This window comes from Nuphar pumila, chromosome 10 (genome assembly GCF_984573655.1).
Source record: "Nuphar pumila chromosome 10, dmNupPumi1.hap1.1, whole genome shotgun sequence".
Lineage (NCBI taxonomy): Eukaryota > Viridiplantae > Streptophyta > Magnoliopsida > Nymphaeales > Nymphaeaceae > Nuphar > Nuphar pumila.
Window position 1 is genome coordinate 96,137,172 of NC_143258.1, and position 24,997 is coordinate 96,162,168.

Sequence of the window (24,997 nt, forward strand, 5' to 3'; positions counted from 1 at the left end):
GGTTTGTACTCATTTTTTACCTAGTGATTGAGCGATCTAGGTCAAGTTATCGGGTTGACCCAATGAGTTTTTCAACTATGTTGTACAATCAATTTAAAAAAAAAATATCATTTTTTTTATTGGGTATGTTTAACATGTTTTTTAGTGGGTAGGTTTTCATATATATATATATATATATATATATAGATAGAGAGAGAGAGAGAGAGAGAGAGAGAGAGAGAGAGAGATCTAACTCACAAAGAGTTCATCAAATGTGCACGCTTGATGAACGACGCATGCACGTTATGAAGAAAACTGAGATTTATTAAGTGTCTTCACCGTCAAATCTTTTTTTCTCAGACCATTTAGCGGCAGTCTAAAACTACTTCTAAAGGTTTTTTTTTTACACACGTGGAGCACATTGGTGCATCCAACTCTCATTCAATTTTTTAGCATTCGATGATACTTCTGCCCATATATGTTAATCTAACATTAAACTAGTTGTATTTAACACTATATGGATTCAACTCTATTAAAATATCCTTAAAATAATAGTATTTTTAAAAATATATTATTACTTTTTTAGGTCAAAAAGGTAATTTTGATATATTCATAAAGTTACATTTTAAAAAAAAAACATTTGACTTTTAAATTCCCTCCAAGTGTAAAAGACTTATAATGCCCAAATAAGTAACCACATATTGTAAATATTATTATTTTTAAGGTTATTTTAATTATTTAAATAAAGTTGAATACACCCAATATTTAACACAACTAATTTAATGTTGGATTAACCCTATATATAGGGTTAATATTGGTTACTAATGAAAGTACAAAACTAATGAACTATAAATCATATGTGCAAGTTGTATCGACTCAATCTAACCATGTAGATTTGCTCAATATGGTTTGTTTGTTAGGGATCAAGCTTTGGATCCTGCTTTTCTATGTAAAAATGTGATCCTTTGAGTTATAAAATTTTGGCACATTGTGGTCCATTGATTTTTTGGACCCCTTTAAAAACTTAATTACATATCATAATCACATGATTAAAAATAAGTTTCTTACTAGACAAACCATGTAGATCACTTGATCTAAAAAAATATTTTTTTTTGAAGAAAAGTGTAATTTTTACTCATTAGTTTTGTATCTTCATTAATATCTAATATTAATTAACCCATATTTATTACACTTAAAATATATATTATACATAAATATATATTTTTATCTATACTAGCTCTCCCACTAATCCAGTCGAGCAGAATACCTTGTGTTTAGATTCGAATTGCTTAAGCTAAACAAGTTGCTCATGGCTCGGCTCACTCGTCAACTATAAGAACCGATCATGAATGAGTTCATGAGCCAAGTCATGAGCTTGGGTTGTGGGCTCAATGATCACATACTAATGCAAATAAAGCGAAATCAATAACGATAAACGAATGTCTACAGTAAATTAAGTTGATAATCTAGTTTTAATTAAGTCAAGCATAATGCATATTGAAAGGGTCTAAGATACAAATGTGTTATATCATATCATAAGTTGCTTCAGAAAAGTCATTTAAAATTTAAACTTATATTAGTAATAAACAAATTAAAAATTTATAAAATAAAATAAAATAAAAATGTTTGCTATTTAATTTTTTTAAAAGACACAAGGTGACGCTTCTCCTACCAGACAAGCGGAACCCAGTTGCTAAATACGTTTTCTATTCTTACGATAACGATAAAGGTTATCATCATTCAAAAGCCCAGTAAAGGTGAACAGAGAAAATTAAAAAACATGCAGATGACATGTCGAAATGGACATATAGGCTTATTTTTTGGATTTATAACCATCACACCCAGCATCAAGACCTGGCATACCTACGGTCTAATGATCGGACGGTTCAGACGAAACCCTCTCAGCGATTATTATTCCAGCGTCAGTCAGACATTCTTCTTCCAGTTTCAGTTTCGGATCCTTCCTTTCCCTGAAAAGGTCTCCAGCTACTCTCCGGCTGCCCGGCACCTCTTCAGATTCCCTTCCAGAGGAAAATTCTCGTTTTCTTTAAGTTTTTCCAGATATTCTTTATTTTTCTATCCGCCTGAAACTCGACTTTCGTAGCTTTTCCGGTGACTTTTCGGCTGAAAATTGGCGTTTTCCCCAAATATCAGGCAAATTATTCGGCTTCCATTCGGCCGGAGATTCCATATTTCGCGAACTCTCCCCTCGGTACGAAAGTTCACCTTTTCTCTGTTTCTTCGGGGATTATTGGGATTCCCGTCGGACGGAAACTTGAGAGGCCGTAGCTTTCCGGCGGCTCATCGGCTATCAACTGCTTTTCGTATACCGGAAATTTGACACTCACCAACTTTTCTGGCGAGTTATTGTTCTCATCCGCCGAAAATTAGCTTCAGCGAGTCCTCGGTTTCCGTTGGACGGACGTCCGAGAAATGGACGACTTCGAGAGGGCGGTGGAGGACGGGCTGGCGCTCACAAAGCGGCTGTATTACGGCCGCAATGAACGATCGGCCGAGATGACACCGATCCGTTCGGAGGAGGCAGATCCGGCCGGGATGAGACATTTTCCGACGGCCCCGACGGTCTACGCCGTGATCACTGACCCGTCAATCGTCGACAACCCCGACCTGACGAGTTACCAGCCGCACGTCTACGGCCGGTTGGATCCCCCGGCGCTGATCCCGATCCAGATGAACGGCGCAGAGCTCGACGTGAACTGTATCCTTGGCTCCGCGATCGTGGAGTTCCGCGGCTCGTTTAGGGTTCACTGCGTCGCGAGCAACCGGAAGTGCGATTGCAGCCTCGTTGTTCCGACTAGGGATAAGGTACGGGCTTGGGCTTTTGCTTTCATTGACTTCGAAACTATCATAAAAATATCTCCGAGATTTTGAAATATCGTGATTTTCAAAATATCTTATTTTCAAGTAATTCGTGTGTGGACCTGATATTTTCTCGTTAAAAACTAGCTTTTGAGTTTTTTATTTGTTGCATTATCTTTCATTTTATTTGTATCTTATCTATGTTGCTATCAGTACCGATATTTTCTTTAAAAACAAAAAGTTTTAATTTTATCACGAGATTTCCCCTCCCAGAACTTCATTGGAACGAAGGTGTTAGAATAGGGGTGTGCAAAGGAAGATTCGAGGAGAAGGAGGATTTAGGGAAGTGATTGACGGCCTGCATCAAGGGGATCCTTGATCCTCTTAGGATTGTCCTGGTATTTAACCTCCCATGGGTAGCCGTTATCCAGCCTAACTATCACATCCAATGTGTAGTGGACCCACCATGATTTTGGTGATACATATCTCAATGACCCATTAAGTGGGTCATTGAATTTCATGTGAGACCCATTTGGTCACACTGAATCCATACCAGGATCTAACATCTCCCATTTGACCATATGGGGTATACTCTCATATTTATCATAACCAGTGCATTATGTATTGCACTCATGATATTATGAGGTTTATATATGTTAGTTGAACTTTTTCTTCATGATATATCCCTATCATGAGGTTATTTACAAACTAGGTTGTTTTTCCATCATATCATAACTTTCAAGTATTCATTATTTACTGCATATTAAGTCATGCAGTTCATGAATGTATTATAATGTAGGTCTCACATAGTCATGGGGTTCTTTTGCTCTTCCATGACCTTATCATAGGCATGCACACTAGTGGAGTACTATGAAAAACATAAATTCATGATTTGTCAAACATAGCAAATACTTCCACTTTTCATGTGCATTATCACATATTGATCACAACCTGATCATTTCAGATCAGTATATCCGGATCCAAATAGTCACTAATGTTACTGACCAACACCATTTAACATTTCATTGAGAGACTTTAAAACATGAAAAATATCCTTTCATGTATTTATACCATAGGGAGCATTATTATTATTTATCATTATTACAGATAAATATCCTCACATGCATGTGCAAAAATTATAATTCTGCTCTCACTTTTTCCATGCATTGCATTTAAGCAATATTTGCATTAAACCATGATATCATGTGGTTTTACATACTCTAGTTGAATTTTTCCTTCATGATATATCCCTATCATGAGGTTATTCGCAAACTAGGTTGTTTTCCATCATGAATCTATATCCAAATCCAATTTGGATATGCAACAGATCCATATCCAATGAGAGTTATTTCACTATCATTTGGATATGCCAAAATATGATAAGCCAATTACCAGGCTTTAATCAAATCACAAGTTTGAACATTTAAGTTCAAATCCATTACCGGATCCACACACACACACATATATATATCCAATTTTATTGGATTTGCAAGATTCCATATCTAAATCCGACTTGAGATGTTATCTATCAAGTCCAACACGATCCATATTAAAATGGATCTCCATATAAGTTTAACTAAAACCATGGATTTTACAAGATTTGATCATAATCCAAATCCATATATTTCAAATGCCAATGGATCCATATTACACATCTAGTATTCCACTTATCTGGGTCTAACCGTGTAAATCCCGAATCCATATAAAAATATATATCATTATTAGATCCAAATCTTTGGCCTGATACTATCTAGATTCAACATGGATCAAATCTAGATCCATACAAAATATATATAAATTTGTCTCTAGATCAATTATGGATCCATAGCTATGTCCGGGCATAACACTTATCCGAATCTAATCATAAAACTGGATCTATATCTTATATCCGGTTATAACCCTCATTCGGATCTAAATACAAAACTGGATCCATATCCCATAAATACAAAACTGGATCCATATCCATCACAAAAACTTAGATCCATATAGTATATATTCAAAACATGAATCAAATTTAGATCCATATCCCATATCTGGGCATTCGAACCTAACACTAAATCCGTTCAAGTTCAACAATATCCAATAACAATGTTTGGATCCAAAACAAATTCAACTGGATCTATACCCAATAAATTTAAAGTATCTAGATCCATCCAATATTGCTTTATTGGATCCAACTACATCTATATCACCTTACTAGATCCAAACATCTGATCTAATACCGATCAGATCCAATCTTAACCCAAACAATTATATTTAATAGATCTTTCAATTAAATTTGATCTAAAAATTGGATCAATCATACTGGATCCAGATATTAACATGAACAAAATATTAATGCATATAATAAAGCCATATGCAAATACAATATTTTCGAATAAAAAAATATCTGAGTAGAGATATAAACCAAATAATAACTGGGTCTAGAAAGTTTTACCGTATCCAACCAAGATATGTAAGAAGCTACCTGAATAGCTTGACCCAATCCAGATTCAAACCTGTCTGAGGTATTCCGCTAACCAGAATCACTTTTCTGCAAAATCAGAAAAGTTAGAAACATTTCTGGGTAAAATCAATAATCCAGAACACCAAATCATAATTTTCTGAGTTAAACAGAAAATTGTAGGTGCTTTTATGTAATTTCAAAAAACTTTGGGGTTGTTTTGAACAGACCAGAAAACACGACCCTGTCTCTGATATCAACAAGAAGACATGTATGTTTTTGGATTTTTTAAAAGTTGGAGCCTCTATTAAAAAATAATAGAGGTATCAAAAAGTAATATCATATAAAAATATTGACTGAATGTGAAAAATAAAAAAACGAGATAAAGGGTTCTCGAGTTTTTGAGAAACCCTAACCCTTGTTTTCCATTTTTTTTCCGCAGGTTACTCTGCGGCCGGCACCACAGCCGAGATTTTTGGCGAGAGCTCGAAGGAGATAAAGCTTGATCGGAAGATTCGGCAACCGCCGACCATGGTATCCGACAATCGTCCAACTTGTGGGCCTCAGGCACTCCGTAACCGCCACTCGGTGGTTTCAACACAACTGCCCGACAGGGGATCTCCACCACCCCTCAATCGTTGACCTTTTGACATAAATGGGTTTTTTCCCTCTGCCTCAGACTTCAGCAGCCTGCTGCCAGAGACCGACAGGGATCACAACCACCACCGTCGCCGCTGCTTTCGTCGGAAGATCTGGCATCGCTACCTCTTACACTGGCAACAAGGAGGCGTTCGGCTCCAGAACAACCACTGCCATGGATTTCGGCAACTGTCGACCAACAGAGGATTCATCATGCCAGAGTCCTATTGCTCGCTCGTCATCTGCAACCCCATCACGCGAAAGATCTGGATTTCAGGATCCTTTCTGGCGGGATGGATGAGATTGTCATCCAAACCCTCATCACGGAGGTGGTGCGCTGCAGGTTCGTCGATTGCCTCAGCTTTTCACATTTTCCTATTTTTTTTATTGGGTTACCCTTTTCGTAAAAGGGGAAACTCTTAGGGTTTCCCCCTTTTACGAAAGGGAAAACACGAGAGATGAGGGCGACGACCGTTGCCCTCGCCAGAAGATCTGACAACCTCTCGGTCTCCTGGGGGATATCCTCCACCCTACGGCAGTGTCGCCTCTACTGCTGTTCGCCCGCCTCTTCTTTGAGAGGTTGACAGAGCTTAGCCCCTCGTTGCTCTCCTTCGCGATCGTCTCGGTGTTGCCGTTGTACGGCTCAGATGGAGACGTCGAAACTCCAGCCATTCTCTCATCCAACGGTCGGTCGACGGTCAGATCTGTTGCCCTGGCTTCGGCATCGTCGGCTCTCTCCGGCTTTCGAGTCCTCGCGTTCTCCTCGGTCGAGTTCGACTCGTTGAAGGACCGGTTTTCGCGATCCGATTCCTCAATTTTCCTATCCGCTTGGTCTCCGGGTCGGTTCCTTTTTTTTATCGTTAAACTCAGGTGGCTGCAGGGGGTCTCCTCTAGTATTGACACCGTCGCTGTTGCAAGTTTTTTTTGCTTTGCCCCATTTTTTCTTTATCCTCTGCAAACCCTTTACCGCTAGTAGTAGGGCCATTGGGCTCAGACGACTGTCAAGACTCATCTGGCGAGACGACCTGTCGACGAGGACTCGATCCACCCTAAGTTGCTGCTCAGATGGATTAGATCCCATCGCTACCTCTCATTGGAGGCGCATGGCTCTATCGATCTACTGGATTGACTCTCTACAGTTGCTTTCCTTAGACAACATTGTCGGAAGAGCCCCTCCTGCTCCTGTGCACACCGGCAACCTAGCTCTGATACCATTGAAGGTGTTAGAATCGGGGTGTGCAAGGGAAGACTCGAGGAGAAGGAGGATTTAGGGAAATGATTGACGGCCTGCATCAGGGGGGATCCTTGATCCTCAGGGGGATGGAGTATTTAACCTCCCTTGGGTAGCCGTTATCCAGCCTAACTGTCTCATTAGATTCCCAAACATGCTGAGAATCCAATGTGTAGTGGACCCCACCATGATCCTGGTGGTACATATCTCAATGACCCACTAAGTGGGTCATTGGATTCCATGTGAGACCCATTTGGTCACACTGGATCCATACCAGAATCCAACATGGAATCCAGAATTCAGAATTTTCGTGATATTGTTAGCAAAAATCTAGATATCGAACTATCCAGGCACAATGTTTGAATGCACCAGTTATCCAGAAAAGTAGTATGAGTTTTTTTTTGAAAGGCAAGCTGGGGTTGGGCAGACCCCTACCAGTTATAAAACTTTACCATTGGGTTTTGAACCTGCAACGTCCCAACACAAGGTGACGTGCACTATCTGCTCCTACCAAACAACCGGACGCTTAGGATGAATTGGTAAATGCATTTTTTCCGGAATCTAGAACCTGAATTCAGGCAATTTCGGGAAATTGTTGAAAAAATGCAGATATGATCGAACTAATCCAGAGGATTTACAAATTGACTCGGGATTCTCGTTCAGATATCAGAATTCGAGGGAAATCCCAGTCCCTGAATGCACCGATTATGCAGAAATGTAACTCTTTGGCACCTGATTCATCCTATTTTCTGGATAAGGGGGTGCGGTTATTCAGAAAAGTAGGAGAAGATGGGAAATTGTACGCTGGAGGGCAACCTTTTTTATTTATCCTACTTCTCTGGACAAATGGGTTGCATACACTTCGTCGTCGAAGTGGCTGTGCTTTCTGAAATAACGGGTTAAAAGCTGGTTCTTTTCTTAGTTGCAACCTTGCTAGCGTTGTTATTTTCGCTCCAGACCCATCTAAAAACTTGCTTTTCGGGGCACGAATCAGAAATCGCTTTAAAAATGCGGCGAATGCCGTAACATGAGCTACGCTACAATTTTTTTAAGGAAAACCCTGGGTGGGGGCTCCATGACCACCCTGTCTCACGACCCACCATTGAAAGCTACAGACACACCATTTACGTCAGTACAGTTTGATTCAGTGCTTTAATCTCAGCACCCTCACAACCACCACGCTGGCCACGCGGGCGACCGCAGTGGTGAGCTACGACGCTACAGTTACTTTCATGTGCATTATATGGGTTCCTTTTTTAATGTTTATTGGTTTATTAATACATGAAATATGAGATATTGTTGCGATCCGCTATTTTGTGTTTAAGCTATGTCGCCGTTTATTAGTAAGATCCTTCTTCTCTCATTTGAGAATCGGCCTGGGATGAGACTCAGCAGTTCCAAACAGAAACTGCTTCAAGGGGTTATATCTGTTTCGATGAGTTTAGTGATGGAATGGTTGCCCACCTCTCCACAAAACAAGATTGCCAAAAAGAGGCAGGACTGGTGAGTCGGACTTGGGCGAGTCGAGTCTAGCCGAGTCACTGTAGCAGCTTTTTTTTTTCTCAAAGCGGTTACTCTGAGTCATCATAAATGATGATTTTTCTGAATCATGCATTATTGTGTCTTGTAAGTCTTGTTCGGTCTCATGCCGGTCTTTGATTCTCTAGGACCAATGACAGAAGACTCCAGGATTTCTGTTCATCAATTCATCCACTCTTTTTGTTTTTCTCCTTGTAAGAAAAAATATAAAACACAACGCCAACAAGATAAGAAACGAGGGCCACCTACATCGGTGGGGCGGTCTTCCCAGCAGTTTCGGCTGTCTCCTTTATTACCTGTCGCTATTGTGAGGTTGTTCAAGCTATACTGCAAAATTATTAAAAGAAATAATACAAAAGAAAGCTCATTACATTGTTTACATCATTACATATGCATCCTGCACATTTTGTCTGTTTGAATCCATCAACTGGCCCAATACAGCCTGGGGATGAACTTTCTTTGGCTTTGCTGGGTCCCATAAATTATAACATAACGAGGTCTACAAAGAGCAATTGTCGATTGCAGGTTGCAGAGCCTCAGTATCATCCAGAGTTTGTTGTATATGCAGTCCTCTGTATCACTGGAAAGTCGAGATAGGAAATAAGGGGTGGTCGGACCTTTAGATGATAACTAAATTTGTCTTTTGCATAGAGGACAAAAGCTGTAGATGAATGACTATACATGAAGACCACCATTTATTAGGATGACATTCGTGGAGAGGGAGAAACTACAGAAAATGACCATCCAAATTAGTCGGAACTATCAACTAAGTTTAGTCATGCTGTGAATGAAATGAAGAAAAGAATCTTCACAAAGTAGGTGGACTAAAAGGATGAAAGGGAACTTGAAGAAACAGTTGAAAACTTGTCTTTTGTCCTCGATACTGTCAATCTTAACACTTTTTATGATGTCTTTGTCTACTAGCAAGTTTGTTTCACATGCCAATCTCCTGATTCTGTATAATTTCTTGTTTGAGAATTGCTTTATCCAAAGCTTTAAGTTGTTCCATTTCTTCCCTTGTCAATCAGAAATGGGCTAATTCTTAGGATGAATAGTTGCAGTAGATTTCCTCATTTTCATGATGATCTTATCATTGAAGAGACTTACTGTATCATATATTTTTGGTCGGAGTAGACTAATTATTGAAGTTTTCCATTAGTCAACTTACTATTTGTGTATATTTCTGTCAGAAGTTGTCTCTCTGAGCCTTGATTTCCTGAATAGACCCCTCCATGCACAGATTAATCCTATGTAGACAGAGGCATGCCTAAACATCTAAAGATTCAGTGCCAATCAGCTGCTATGTGAAGGTTGAACAGGCATCATGAGGACCTAGTTTATTGAAGCATCTGTTGGTTGATGGTTAGCCCTGTCTGTCTTCTCCTTTTTAAAAGTTTGAACTTGGGCATCTTGCCTGTGGAAATTTATCTCACCTCTCATTAAATTCGGGAGGCTGAAGGGTTAAGTAATATATTTTTTCATCAAAATATTCTCTCAGATTGTTGTTACTAGCGGATTCCCATCCTCAGGAAATGTCCTATATAGTTTCCCTACACAGTGTGTGCCCTGTCAAGGGTCAAATAGACGTTGCATGGTGCAAGCTTGGTGAATCTGGTCTGCTTAGTCAACCCTCACCTATTCATGTATTCGACTCCCTTATTATTAAAATGCAAGGACAGAAATGAGCATAGAAGCAGAGTTCTGTATGAGATATGAGATAATGGATAATAACTTAATATAATATTCTACTCTCACACCTAAAATGTGTTTCCAGATCAATCCTCTTGACCGAATGTGCTGCTACTAACTTAAGCATGAGATAGGGTCAGTTAATATCATACAGTGATCCTGCATATTGATTATTATAGTCAAAGGAACCCTAGCGGAGGAAGGGCTCACTAAAAAATTTGAGTAGCAAGAAACAAATTCAACCTAGAAAACTGAAGTCAAACTAGGCACAGAGGTTCTGTTTGAGTCCATATAATTCTTCCTTCTCATGATGGGTCAATTTCGAGAAACAGGACTTGGGAAAGATTCTATATATACTGCCTTGTGATGATCACCATCAAGGATAACATTCTTAAGATGCAGAAATGTCTAAAAAAAGTGATCATACGAGTAATTGGATTACAACTCAAAGACTTTTCTCGTTGAAAGTTTTGTTATTAAGGCTAATTGATTGTATATGGGCTTAATTTTGACCAGGTATCACCTACAGACTAGTTATCCTCCCCACAATTACTCAAGTAATTTCCAAGGTTTTATTGGGAAAAAATGTACCAAAGATTAGCATGAGATACCTGTGCATATGAGTTGTGCAATATTCTCCGTAATTCAACATCGATGATATAATATATCAATAGTTGGAGTCAAGACCTTTCAACAATGTCAAATCAATCCATCCAAACCTATGTCACATGGGTGCGGGTGCGACACGAGTGCGGCGCAATTTTAAAATTTTTGGACACGGGGACTCGGCTATATATATATATATATTATTTTTTAAAAAGTGCACAGACACAACACAGTCTGTGACTGTGCACAGTCATAGTCTGTGACTGCAGCACAGTCCACTGTGCATAGCACTGTGACTGTGCACAACGACTGTGCACAGCAACTGTGCATAGCATTGTGCACAGTGACTCTTTTTATATATTTTTTTAAATAAAAAATATAAAAAAAATTCATTTTTTTAGGGACAAATGGACATTTTTGGACTCGGTCAAAGTTGATCGAGTCCAAAATGTGGACAGACTCGGCCTCGACTCGTTGACCGAGTCCGACTAGGCGTTGACCGAGTCCAAGCCGAGTCCGAAGCCACACCCGTGTCAGGGCGTGTCGACTCGGGTGCGGCACCTCCCTAGCCGAGTCTGTGTGACTTAGATCCAAACCTTGGTTATTTGCCATCAAATCTTCATATACTGAATTACGAATGAGAATAGTATTAGTTCGTCCACCTTAAACAGCTTCCTAATGAATTTATATGGTGTTGGAGATCTATCTATGTGATTCACAAGTTCGAGATACTGAAAATAGAGAGCCGTGATAGCAAACAAAAAAGTTGGAACGAGTCAACTTGACAAGTTTGGAAGAGGAATATTGGTAGATTGATACCAGTAAAATAAGAAATAGAGATATCTTTGAGAACAGGCTGCCATCAGTCTGCTATCTTCAGCCAGACTTTTGGCTAACCTCAACAATGCTATTAGCAAACTGAGAGGCAGGAAAAAAGGGAGGAAAAACAAAGAGAGAGAGAGAGAGAGATTAAAAGAAGAGGGAATGAAGGAAAGAAAAGAAAGAGAAGAAAAGAAGAAAGTAAAAAGGACAGAAAATTTAAAAAAAGATTTAAGAGAAAAAAACAAGAGTAAAGATACAAAAAGGACAAAGGAAAATCAGCATGTAAATCCGGCCTCTATGGCCTGTAATAGGAATAAAACCAAAGAGGAATAGCAGGCTAGCAGCCGTGACCTCGAGGTTTCTTGTTAGGTGAGGGACCAACACCATTCTACTTTTATTTATACTAACAGCACTAATTAGGATTAGGCATTGTATGAGCTGATACATAAAAGAGAGAAGAATAAAATAAAAGTATGCACCTTTAAATGGCACCCCACAATTCCTAAAATATTACAAAATTGCTACTAGTAAGTGCCATCGGTAACAAAATAAAATAATACATGTTTGTTACATATATTACAGTACAGTAATACCCTTGTTAACAGATCAGCATGTGAATTGATTTTTTTGAACATGGGCTTTTGGTATGTGGTTGTCCCCACTTATCCTGAAATACCTTGAGATGCTTTTACTCTGTGGAATATTTAGGCTTCTCAAGGCCTATGTTGAGAATACCCTCGCCTATTCTTGGCTGGAAAGGCCAGCTTTGAAAGTTCTGTTTTGGAGCGATGTTCTTTTCTCTTTGTCATGAACATGAATAAGAAGGAATGACAAACATAAAGAAGATTCTCACTATTGTTAGGGTTGGGCTTAGAATCTAACCTGTCTCCAGCTTAGTCTTTTTAACAAATCTTTTATTTGCTAAAGTAGCTGGCAGCTTCACTAGTGATAATAACCCTGCGCAAGTTTGTTTAACAAATCTCTTATTTGCTAGTGGCTGGCAGCTTCAATAGTGATAAAAACTGAGTGCATTGTTCTATGTTTTCCATGGTATTGGAAAGGCACTTCTAAATGGAAATTAGCCTTTCAGTGTTTGGATAGGTTCAAGTAAAATGTTTGAAACTTTGAAAGTGATTATCTCAATTAAGTTTGATTTGAATGAATGCATATATATATATATATATATATATATATATATATATATATATATATATATATATATATATATATACCAGCATCCAAAAGCATCATCATTGTCACAGGTATGTATGGCATTCTGTATTAACCTTGTCACAGAGAGTTTGGGATTTCATTCTTCAGCATCCAGGTTAAGAACAGAAATAGGTTGCCCTTGAACATGTGTTATCCACTGAACGTTTTATCTTTGTTGACCATACTTCAGTTCATATAGCTGTCACTGACAGGATTGTCGTAAGTTTATATGATACATATATCTTCAAATTGAATGGCTCAAATGGTTCAGATTTCAAAAAATAATGACGATATGATCAGATATGCTTATCTAATACTGATTCAAGTGACTTGGATCATAAGAAAGAAGAACGATCTTATTGAAACAAATATAGATACTGTAATAAATGTTACTTTACTAATATCCTGTGGACTTCATCCTTTGCAAAAGAAAAGGATAACACTTTGACTAGTAAACTAAGAATATCTTGCTACTTTAACATCTTTACAATTCTAATAAAACCTATATTTTCATAGTTATTCTCTCGATCAAATATTAAGATACATTTTCATAGGAGAGAAATAGAGAATCATTGAAAATTTTATGCTGCAATAGTTCTTTTGACTTGTAGCTTTACATTTTAGTAGATTACTACTTGTATTTATAGTAGTAATCCATATATTACTCTCATGTATATGAATTGCCATTGCTGTTCATTTGTTTCCAATTGAAAATTCCCTTGCGATGAGTTCATTTATATGTGCCATGTTTGTGCCTGTTCATTATTCCCGAGTAAAACAATATCTACTTTACAGAGTTCAATTCTAGGTGCTGAGGTGGATGTTTCTGGTAAATCATACTGTACCGAACTTACTTTCGTTGAAGAGGCAAAATTGGATATGGAAAGGATAGCAAAATATGAAGACATGAAGTTTGTTCGACATCAAATATTTGCCTTAACAATACCTCAGGTTTGATTGTATTCCTTTTTAAATCAAATGGCATTGTATCCATCTTTGTTTCATCAGGATATTGTAGCTTTAAGATATGGTACCAATTATATCCATTTAAATTCATGATCTTGGTATGTTTGGTTGATTGTTGCAAAATGCTGAATGTCAAGTCTATCGATTCTCATTTCCTAAAAATGATTGATAGGTGCTAAAATTCAAGGATTTTTATGTTAATCTTGAAAAACTCTCATTATCCATGATAAGATTGCAAAAGAGCTTTTTCTTAGGGAAAAAGATTGCAAAAGAGCTATTTTGCGTGATCTCTTCTGCTCAAGGGCATACCCATGTAGTGCACTTCTGGACATATATTCTTATAAGTCTTCATATACCTTTATAAAATCATAATAGCTATCATTATTCTCTCTTTATGGTTTAACTTGTGCATGATCTATGCACATATATGGCTGTCAAATAAATACTCCAAGTTAACCCAGACATATCAAGAGGCTAAATTTTGAAATTTGCAGACTACACATAAATAGGTATATGTAGTTGTGCCACTAGTATTATTATCCAAGGCCCAAAGAATCTCACAACATGCAGCACCTAGAAAACACCCATGTGAATCTGCCCTTAGAATTTGTGCCTTGCCCACAGAAGATAAGAAATAACGAGAAAGAAGAAGAAGAAAAAAGACAACGGCAGTCAAAGTTCATCCCTCAACATCAATGGGGGATGCCTAGATTCCTTATATACTTATATGTACTAAATGACACATTTGCTTTTATACATATCAAGCATGAAAGAAGAAGCACAAAGAGAAGAAGATAGAAGGCACTCTAAGAGAAACTTCATTACTTCTAAAATGAGAGAGTTACGACAATATATGGGGGACTTCTTCTGCCTCACTACAAGACAAACTGTTGACTTTACATTAACTGAAAATGTACAAGAATACCCCTAGAAAGAATGAAATGTATGCATATATACAATAAAAGGGTAGCACACAAGATGGTCATACATATGATACAGAAGTATCAACACTACCCCTCAAACTTGAGATGATGTAAGATGAATCATCCCAAGTTTGGATAGAAATGAGTTAAAATGTAAAGGAGCAAGACTCTTAGTAAACACGTCTGCAATCTGATCCTTAAAGCTCATGTGCTCAAGAGAGATAACTCCATCTTCATAGGTTCTCCTAGTAAAGTGACAATCTATCTCAATATATTTCAACATATGCTTTATAATGATGAAAAGTAACAAATACTTGGTCTTTAGTTTTTAAAAAGAAGAACCAAGTATATCTACTAAAATCAACCACGAAAATCACATAATGCCAAAAGATGGATAAAGACATCAAGGGAGTTGAAGCCCACATATCATAATGCACTCAAAAGGGTCTTTAGAACACCTAAATTTTCATGACTCTTACATACTCAATGATTATCATGAGAAATAACTGTCCGATGACTTCTAAATTTTTGCTACTATTCATTGTTTAGCATGCAGAATCATTTTGCAATACTTACCCAAAAAGACCTACATGTAACCTAGAGTAAGCCTTTGTAACAAGCAATGGACATGCCTTTAATGTGAAGTATGTTCCTCTCATTTTTTTCGAAGATTGAGGCATGGCAGTTTTTCATCAACAGTATTACCTGTGACGATATCATATCCTGATTATTAAAGCTTAAGACTGCTTCAGTTCTTTAGAATATGTTGCCATCTAGTGGAAACTTAAGTATTGTGGAGTAGTTAATGCATCAACTTCCCTAGTTTTCAAAGGAACATTCTTAGCAGTATTTTGGCACCTTTGTTGGAATCTGAATTGCAAAGTTGGCTTTTTGCCTGTTCTGTATTTGTAGGTGTTTGTTATGTGCTCTTTGATTTCATCTCATAATGAATGATCTTAATTAGTCTCTGGAAACTTGAACTTGATTTTTTTTTTTCAGATTCCAAACATATTTTTAGGAAGGTTGTCATGATATCGGAGAATCAATTTGGTTTTATGCCTGGAAGATCAACTATGGAAGCTATACATCTTCTTAGACAACTTATTGAAAGATATAGGGATAGGAACAAAGATTTGCATATGGTTTTTATTGATTTAGAGAAGGCATACGATAGAGTACCTAGGGACGTTCTCTGGTGGACAACGATGAAGAAAGGTGTTTCTCTCAAGTACATTAGTATAATTAAAGATATGTATGAAGGAGTAGTAACCAATGTCCGCACTTGTGGAGGGGTGACAACCAATTTTCCGATAACGGTTGGGTTACATCAAGGATCTGCTTTAAGCCCTTTCCTATTTGCGATAGTGATGGATGAGCTTACGAGATCAATTCAAGAAAATGTACCGTGGTGTATGTTGTTTGCTGATGATATTGTTTTGATTGATGAGTCTACAGCTGGGGTTAATGCTAAGTTAGAATTATGGAGACAGACATTGGAAGCTAGAGGTTTTAAGTTGAGTAAGAGTAAGACTGAATATATGGAATGTCGGTTTAGCAAGCAACGAAGTAGTGATGGGAGTGTAGTGAAGTTTGGTGAGCAAGAAATACCGGTAAATGATTATTTCAAATATTTGGGATCCATCATTCAAAAGTATGGAGAAATTGATGGAGATGTAAGTCATAGGATAAAGGTTGGGTGGATGAAATGGAAAAGTGCAACTGGAGTGCTGTGCGATCGTAGAATGCCATTGCGGTTGAAGGGAAAGTTTTATAGGACGACTATTAGACCCGCTTTACTATATGGTACGGAATGTTGGGCTGCCAAAAGACATCATATTCAAAAAATGAGTGTAGCTGAGATGCGGATGCTTAGATGGATGTGTGGAAATACAATAAAAGATAAGATTCAGAACGAGGAGATACGTAAGAAGGTAGATGTTGCACCCATTGAAAATAAGATGCGAGAGAATCGTTTATGGTGGTTTGGACATATTCGGCGAATGCCTAATGATGCTCCGGTTAGAAGGTTGGAGAAATGGGAAAATATATTAGTTAAAAGAGGTCGGGGTAGGCCTAGGAAGACTTGGATGAAGATGATAGGAAAGGATATGAATGCTTTGAACCTCACCGAGGACATGGCATTGGATAGAAATGATTGGAGGAAAAGGATTCATGTGGAAGACCCGAAATGAATTTCTTTTTTGGTTCATATCGCTGACCCCAATTGTTTTGGGATGAAGGCGTAGTTGTTGTTGTTGTTGTTATTCCAAACATATTTTGCCCTATGAACACTTCATTTTTGCTTTGAAGAATCTATTATACATGACATCAAGTCATTACTTCATATTCATAACATGTTAGAAATCCATATGCTTATTTCAGTTTTCTTTTGATAAGGTTCTAGGAGGGGCTATACTTTCACTTAAGATCAGGTGGTTTCAGCATGTACCATATTCTGACAGCCAGTTCTGCATAAACATACCTTTTACCTTTCCAGAATACGTAATTCCATTTGGAAAGCTACTGAAAAGGGAGAAGATACATTTGAATGTGGAATCTGGCACAGAAAAAGAACTTATTTGCAAAACACTTAGCCATCCCTTGAAGGTAACATCTCTATTTGCTTATGGACTGATGCTACCCTATGGTAGCAATAAATTTCTGTAATTCAATATTAAGCATATCTCTCTTGGGGTTTTTTCTGTTAACTATGTTCTTACCAAGTTTTTGCATCTTTCAGAAAATAGGGCACCAGATGGGCAAATTGCATTTTTCATATGAAGCAGAAGTTGATAGGTGGTCAAGTTCTGATTTTAGTTTTTCATATATGGTAAGAATCATTAGCAGAAATATCACGAACTACTTTCTTATAATATGGTGTTCTATGGTACTATATTGTGACTTTGACATAGAATTTCGTCTGAGAATTGATAGTATTTGTTTTCTTTGGTACTGCCAAGTGGCACATGATAGTTTTCATAATAAACGAGTCTTATGACCCAATGACAGTTATAATATGTATGTTTTATCCGAAAGGGTTTAGAAATACTTCTTTATTTTGGATTTTGTGGAATAAATTCCCCTTGTAAATTAATTAATAGTAACTTCCCCTTGCAAGAGCCATGGAGTGGTTATATTAGACCTCACTTGTCATGAATGTTGTTTACCTGTGCTGCAGAACCTGAGCCTGTGCAAAGGGGCGTTGAATTGTTAAGGAATGGAAAATGCAGTTTAACCACAATGTCAATGCGAAACACATTGTAATCAGCTGCAAGACCCACTAGAAAATAGAGCACTTTGGCATCCTCAAACTCGACCACCCATATATATCCGTTACCTTCATCTTGTTGAGATAGTCAATAAAATAGAGTTCCAATGTGTTTCTTGGTGTGCAAGCTGACAATACCTTGATCTAACCTTACATGCTTGAAAATATAGATTAGATCAAGGCTGGGGAATCTTTTCTGAAAAGGTAAATATGTGCTATTGTGCTATAAGCTTATGAGATTTCTGTATTCTTCTTGAAGATGATCACTCACATGGCATTGTAGAATTTTGTATGTGTCTTTGTGTGTGTGTGTGTGTGTGAGAGAGAGAGAGAGAGAGAGAGAGAGAGAGAGAGAGAGAGAGAGAGAGAGAGAGAGAGAGAGAGAGAGAGAGATCAGTGCATGCTCTCTGGACTCTTTTTCAACCTTCTGTTTTTCATCTTCCATGCTCTTGCTCCCTGCACTGCAGCTGTCAGTTCATGCTTTTCAAATGCATCTGAACTCTTTTCTAACATGAAAATTTAAACATCAGAGAAGCTTTCTGCTAGTAAGACATGGTATATAGACAACAATTTTTTAACACAGCACAACTTCCTGCTTCTATGCACGAGAGTTCAAGGGCAAGTTACCAAAACTAGAAAAATTGGTCCAGCATGGCTGATTCAAGTGCACTGGTGATTGGACCTATACAATTGAGATCTCAGTTTCCTTTTGAAATCAGTCCAATTGTTTTTCTTTGAATCAGTTTGAGGAAATTCACATTGATTTGACTTAGCTGGACTTATTTGTTTCATTGCATCTTCATTCACTCTAAGTAATGTAATCTGATATGAGACATCTCAGCTTCCAAAGCAGGATCAGATCAATATTTATACTGTTAGTCAAGAATTAATCCTTCTTTTCATTTATAAGAAGAATGAAAGAAGTACTTGTTGTAACAACCCCAACTCATCCCCGTTGAAAAGTTAATTTTTTTAAACAAATGCAAAAACTAAAACCCAAGGATCCGGGGCCTCAAAGACTTAACAAATTTCAAACCACAAGGGATCTTTACATTGAACAAAACAATCAAAACAACTAACTTTATTAATCAATAATCAAAGTCTGAGAACAAAATTAAAGTAAAGCATAAAATCTTAGAGCCACACTGTCTAATAATAACAAAAGTCACGATTTCATAGGCTCTCTGATGCAACCATCATCATCACTGTGCTTCGGGTCTTTTGAAAAACATTCAAAGTACTTGGTAAGAATCAAAGATTCTTTGTACGAATTTCTCTAAAAATCTAAATAAGCAAAAAAAAAACATAAATCAAATTTATGCAAGTATTCAGAGGAAATATAACCACTACAAACTCATAAACTATTTACTATTCAAGCATTTGAAAGAAGTTATCATGTAATAACAATTTCTCATATGAAACAGAAACAAGTAAGAATGCATGAACTAATGCAGAACAATAAATATGCATGATTCTACTGCACATGCATGAATAAATTATTAAGCTATTATCAGAGTTCTTTTTTACATGCTCGTCCCTATTAAATGCACAGAAGTTTAGTTTCACTTTTTATTAGACCCGCGGATACTCAAAACGGGCACAACAATTTTCGAATTCCAAGTTAGGTTCTCGGTGGTAGCTTACACACAATTTTTATTTTATTATTTGGTTCTACACTTGACCCTCGACCGATATTAGGAATCGACACCATTCATCGAAACATTAAAAATCAATATATAATATCGGGACACCAGGAAAATCAACATCCACCGATGCCACTTTCTTGGTATACCAGTAATAATAGTTGTATTTATAATACCACCCCTAGGCAAAGTGGTTGAAAACTCCCTAAAACTGTGGTCGAGAAGTAAACCACCCTATCAGGTTCAGGGGCACAAACGCACATGGAGTTTTAGTATCCTCACAATTTATCCAAAACCGTCATCAAGGATTCCCACACTGTGAAAGAGACATCCAAGAGGAAAAACATTAATTACATTGTATGTCTCTTTTATCTTTTTAGCAAAAGTCGAAATTCTTTACCAAAAGAATAGTTTTGCAAATCAACATGCAAAACACAACACTGGACCTGAACCGCCACAATTTTAACAATGCAATTAATTTTGAAAGTCAATAATTTCAAAAGTGAATTTTGTAATGCATAACACTAATCTTGGAGCCACACACGCTCTTGGCTCACATGGCCTAGAGTGGTTCACATTTGACCACTAATGCATCTTAAGCAAAATTTTCAGTAAACATCCACACACACAACTATTGAAACATGTCCACAATGCATATTCATTCACACACAACAAGAATGTACATATAAATTAAATTGCATATACATATGAACAATTGCTTGCAACTTGCATTTTTCTTTTATGATTCATCTCATACATAACATCCAAACATGCACATGATCATGTTAACGCAACATTCAAATAACTTTAGTATTTCGTGTTCATGATATGCATATCTATGCCAACATAATATTCATTTTCATGAATATACATAGCTAATAACACTTCTGCCAATTTGTGCATGCTCGAGATATAGAACATAACCATCGAGCCATAACTATGCTGCCACCATGCAAAGGACAGCATTATCATGTTGTTGGCAGCATGTTTCTCATTCATAAACATGCAGCCAATGGCAGTGGACAGCGGACAATGCTGCACCTAAATGTGCAGCATTGGTCTGCCCTATAATAGCCCAACAAAAAACCGGATAAATCACATGTTTAATGCATATATATATATATATATATATATATAGAAGAATAACATGCTGGAGATATACTCTGCTGATGCATGATTTCACAAAGAAATAACATGCTGGAAATTACCTGGTTGTTGCATGTTTATGCCAGCACTAAAAAAGGAAACAATATGCTAGGAAAAAGAAACATAAGGCTGGTGCACAGTCGTACCAATAGTCAAAAAAAGAATCAACATGCTGGACAGTCAGCTAAATACACATCGATACACACCTGGCCCTAGTGTGAATAGGCAGATCGGTTCAGATATGCATATGCATACATCTGAACTGAAACTGTGTATGTATCATAGCTGCAGATCTGTCCAAAGAAAAAAATAAAGTGACAGCCTGTAAGCCTATCCCGATCTACATGTGTAAATACATATGCATGGGCAAAACAAATCTGATCCATATCAAACTTTCAGAAAGCATACTGGAATATCGTGCATTTTCACACTTAGTTATTTTGAGATTTTTAAAAAATTTGGCTAAGCATAGAGGAAAAATCAATAGATTTTCGATTTTAGGCTGATGTTTTTAAGTCTAGGTTTGGCCTAGGTCTCATTGACAAGGCCTAAACGAGCCACCTAAAACGTGAGAAAAAGTTGTATTTTCAACCTTTAAATTCAAGCGATATTCATGTTATTTTTGGATGAAATTCAGAAGCGAAATTCGAGTTATGTATCATTGGATGCGTCTTAAAATTATGAGCGTAACGATATTTGACTTTTCTAAATTTGGGCTACGGTTGGCCCGAAAATCGCATTTTTTCAAAAAAAAATCGCATTTTTTAAAAAAAAAATCGCATTTTTTCAAAAAAAAAATCGCATTTTTTCAAAAAAAATCGCCTCGACGGGCCGGGTCCAGTTTTGGATCAAACTGGATCCAATGCTTATGATCCAAATTAATATGGATCTAGACTCTATCCAGGACCCATATTAATCTGGAATTGATTAAGCCCAGAACTCAATTGGATTATGGATATGGATTTAGATCTTTGATCCAAATCCAGATCCAAAACCCATACACAATGAAAATTCAGCTTTAAATTCACTTGTTATATTTAAATTGAGGTTATTTAAAGTTAAAAAAGACTCCCAGAAGGATAAGGCACACAAAAATTCATAGATTTGGACCAGATCTGTGCACCTATGAAAGTCTGCAGATCTGTTCACATGCACAGTGGGACAGATCTGTCCACATGAATAGTGGGCAGATCAGATTTTTTTTTTGGGTTTTTAAAATATGCAGAACTAAGAAATATGCAAAAAAATTAGCATGCAGGATGGATTCGGCTATAAGCACGAAATCAGAAATCGAGTACATGCCAAAAAGGAAATAAATGGTCGGTTCAACATCATATATATATATATAATGTATTCTAATTTAGATTTTTCCCTTTTTTTCACTAAAACCTCACATAAACTGGATTTAGACCGTTTTCCCTCGTTCGAATCAAGAGAGAAACTTGTACCTTCGATTTGGAACGGAAAAAAGGAAAAAAATTTGTCGGGTGCCCAAAACAGAAGGATATCCTTCTCCTTCTTGTTCTTCCTTCTTTCCTTCCCTTTTTTCTTTCTCTCTCCTCTCCCACGATTTTTCCTCTCTCTCTCTCTTTATTTAGTCCCTCTATTTTATTTTAGTCTTAAATAAGGATTAGGCTCCTCTAGAGGGTGACGCCCCTCTAGGGTTCCCCATTTGGCTTGGAGATTCTCTAACCTCTTTTCCACTTTTTTAACAAATCAATGACTTTATTATTTTTACTTTTAACTACATTTGGGCTCTTCTAGAGGGTGACGCCCCCTCTAGAATCCCTATATTTTAGGTAGAGTTCCACAAATGTAGAACTTTGCCATATCAAAAATAAAATTTTGGAATTAATTAAATTTTATATTTAATTAATTATTAATTAATTATTTATTAAATAATAAATTCCCCAAAAGTTCCAGAGGGTATCTCACCCCTCTGGGAGTCTTCTTAACATGGATTTTAACTCAATTAAACTTTTATATTGAATTTCAAACTTTAAATTTGTTGAATTTGGATTTTGGATCTAGATCCAAATCCAATATCCATATGGATCATAAATTGGATCAGATCCTAATTAACATGAGTCTTGGATTGGGTCCAGATCCATATCAACTTGGATCAAATGGATCAGATCAGATTGGATCCAATCCAAAACTAGTCACATCAAGGTGGGTCATTTTTGGAAAAATGTGATTTTCAGGATAACCGTAGCTCGAATTCAGAAAAACAATATCAGTGTTTTCAGAATTTTGAGACACATCTAATAATATATTACCTGAATTTTGCCTTCGAGTTTCACTTGAATTTGACCCAAATTTTGCTCGATTTTAAAGGTAAAAAATAAAAAGGTTTACCAAATCTTAATTAGCTCATTTAGGTCTTGTCAATAGGTCCTGGGCTAAGCCCAGACTCAGCCGACTCCACCTAAAATCAAGGATTTTAAAAACACTTAGCCAAATTTTCTGAAATCTTAGAATTTAACATGAAGGAAAGCACACGATGTTACACTTGTATTGAAATTAAAGTGTGCACAAGGGAAATGCCACTAAGGGCTACAAGAGTACAAAGCGTGCACAAACACAAAAGTCACTAATGGGCAAATACAAAAAGTCACAAGGCATACACAAAACACTTACCAAGTGAGTGAGAGCACAAGTAAAAAATAAATAAATATATTTAAGAAAAGCATTAAAGGAATAGGGACAAGGAGTCCCTTTATATACAACAAAGGGGAGCCAAGGGAGCTCCCAATAGAGTCGTTGGGAGCTCCCAACGACTCTATGGTCAAAAGACCATAGAGACCCTAGGATTAGATGAAAGGACAAATAAAATTAAAATAAAGAAAATATAGAAAAAGTCAAAATTGTCCCTAGAAGACAATAACTATTACATGAGAAAGAAAAGACTAAAATGCCCCTAGATTAATTACCTATTATAAGCAAAAAAAGCAGTATATATATGTATTTAACACCCCCTCAAACTAACGGTGAGATCACCGAAAGTTTGCTAAGGAGGAAAGAAAAGCGAAGGGATAGAAGGCTTTGGTGGAAAAATCTGCAAGTTGATACTCTGATGTGATATAAGGGAGTTCACTAGTGCCCTTAAGAATTTCTTCCCGAACATAATGGCAGTCCATCTCTCTGTGTTTTTTTCATTCATGGAAGGTGTGGTTGCTACTCTTGTTGTCGCAATAGATGGAGTGGAGATGATGACACCAATATCTTTGAGCAGACTTCTTAATTAAACAATCTCAGTAGTGGTAGTTGTCATCACCTTGTATTCAGTTTCAGTAGAGGACAATGATACTTTTTGCGCTTCTTCCATCTCCATGATATAAGTGACTCACCAAGAAATACACAATATCTTATAGTAGAAATACGATCATTAGGGTTCCCTCCCCAATCAGAATCAATATAAGCAATTAAATTAAGAGAGGAAGAAGAAGAGGTCAAAAAAATCCCTTTGGTCATTGTGCTCTTTAAGTATCTGATAATTCTCATGACTGCTGCCTTATGAACTGAAGTAGGAGCATGCTGAAATTGACTTTTACTGTGAACCACATGTGCTATATCAGGCCTAGTGACATATAAATGTGTAAGAGATCAAATCAACTGATGATAAGGAGTAGGATCCTCTAATGGAGTCTCATCATTGGCCCTCATCTTTGCATTGATCACTTTTGGAGTATTTGGTTCCTTTTCATCAATCAGATCGGATCTAGCAATTATATCTGATGCAATTTTTATTTAAAGCAACTTCGATACCTAAAAAGTATTTTAGAAAACCAAGGTCATGCATATCAAAATTTTGTTTAAGACATATAACAATAAGCTAAGTCACAGGGATTCAGCCAACCAGGTGCCGCACCCGCGTTGACGCGACGTGAGTGCGGCACCCAGTGCAGTCAACACACCCAAGGTCATTTCTGTCTAATTTTTGGACCTTAAAAAAATACGCCTGATGAAATGGGCTGCGGAGAAGAGGATTAGGGCAATTTTTTTTGCCCTAATCCTCCCTTCCTCTCTTCCCGACCCCGACGCCGCCGCCGACCTCTCCGCTGTACCTCT

The 24,997-nt window shown here is 37.2% G+C and overlaps 1 protein-coding gene across 2 annotated transcripts in view; it reads left to right on the plus strand.

Moving 5' to 3' along the window:
* The first annotated feature begins 1,829 nt into the window (after positions 1 to 1,829).
* Positions 1,830 to 24,997, plus strand: part of LOC149827466 (inter-alpha-trypsin inhibitor heavy chain-like protein) — a 76,094-nt gene continuing 52,926 nt past the window's right edge. For both annotated transcript variants that reach the window (XM_090019383.1, XM_090019384.1), the window contains exons 1-4: positions 1,830 to 2,805; positions 13,776 to 13,931; positions 17,267 to 17,476; positions 17,610 to 17,699. In XM_090019383.1, coding sequence (XP_089875509.1) covers positions 2,413 to 2,805; positions 13,776 to 13,931; positions 17,267 to 17,476; positions 17,610 to 17,699 — 849 coding nt within the window. In that variant the 5' untranslated portion in view covers positions 1,830 to 2,412. The remainder of the gene's footprint in view (positions 2,806 to 13,775; positions 13,932 to 17,266; positions 17,477 to 17,609; positions 17,700 to 24,997) is intronic.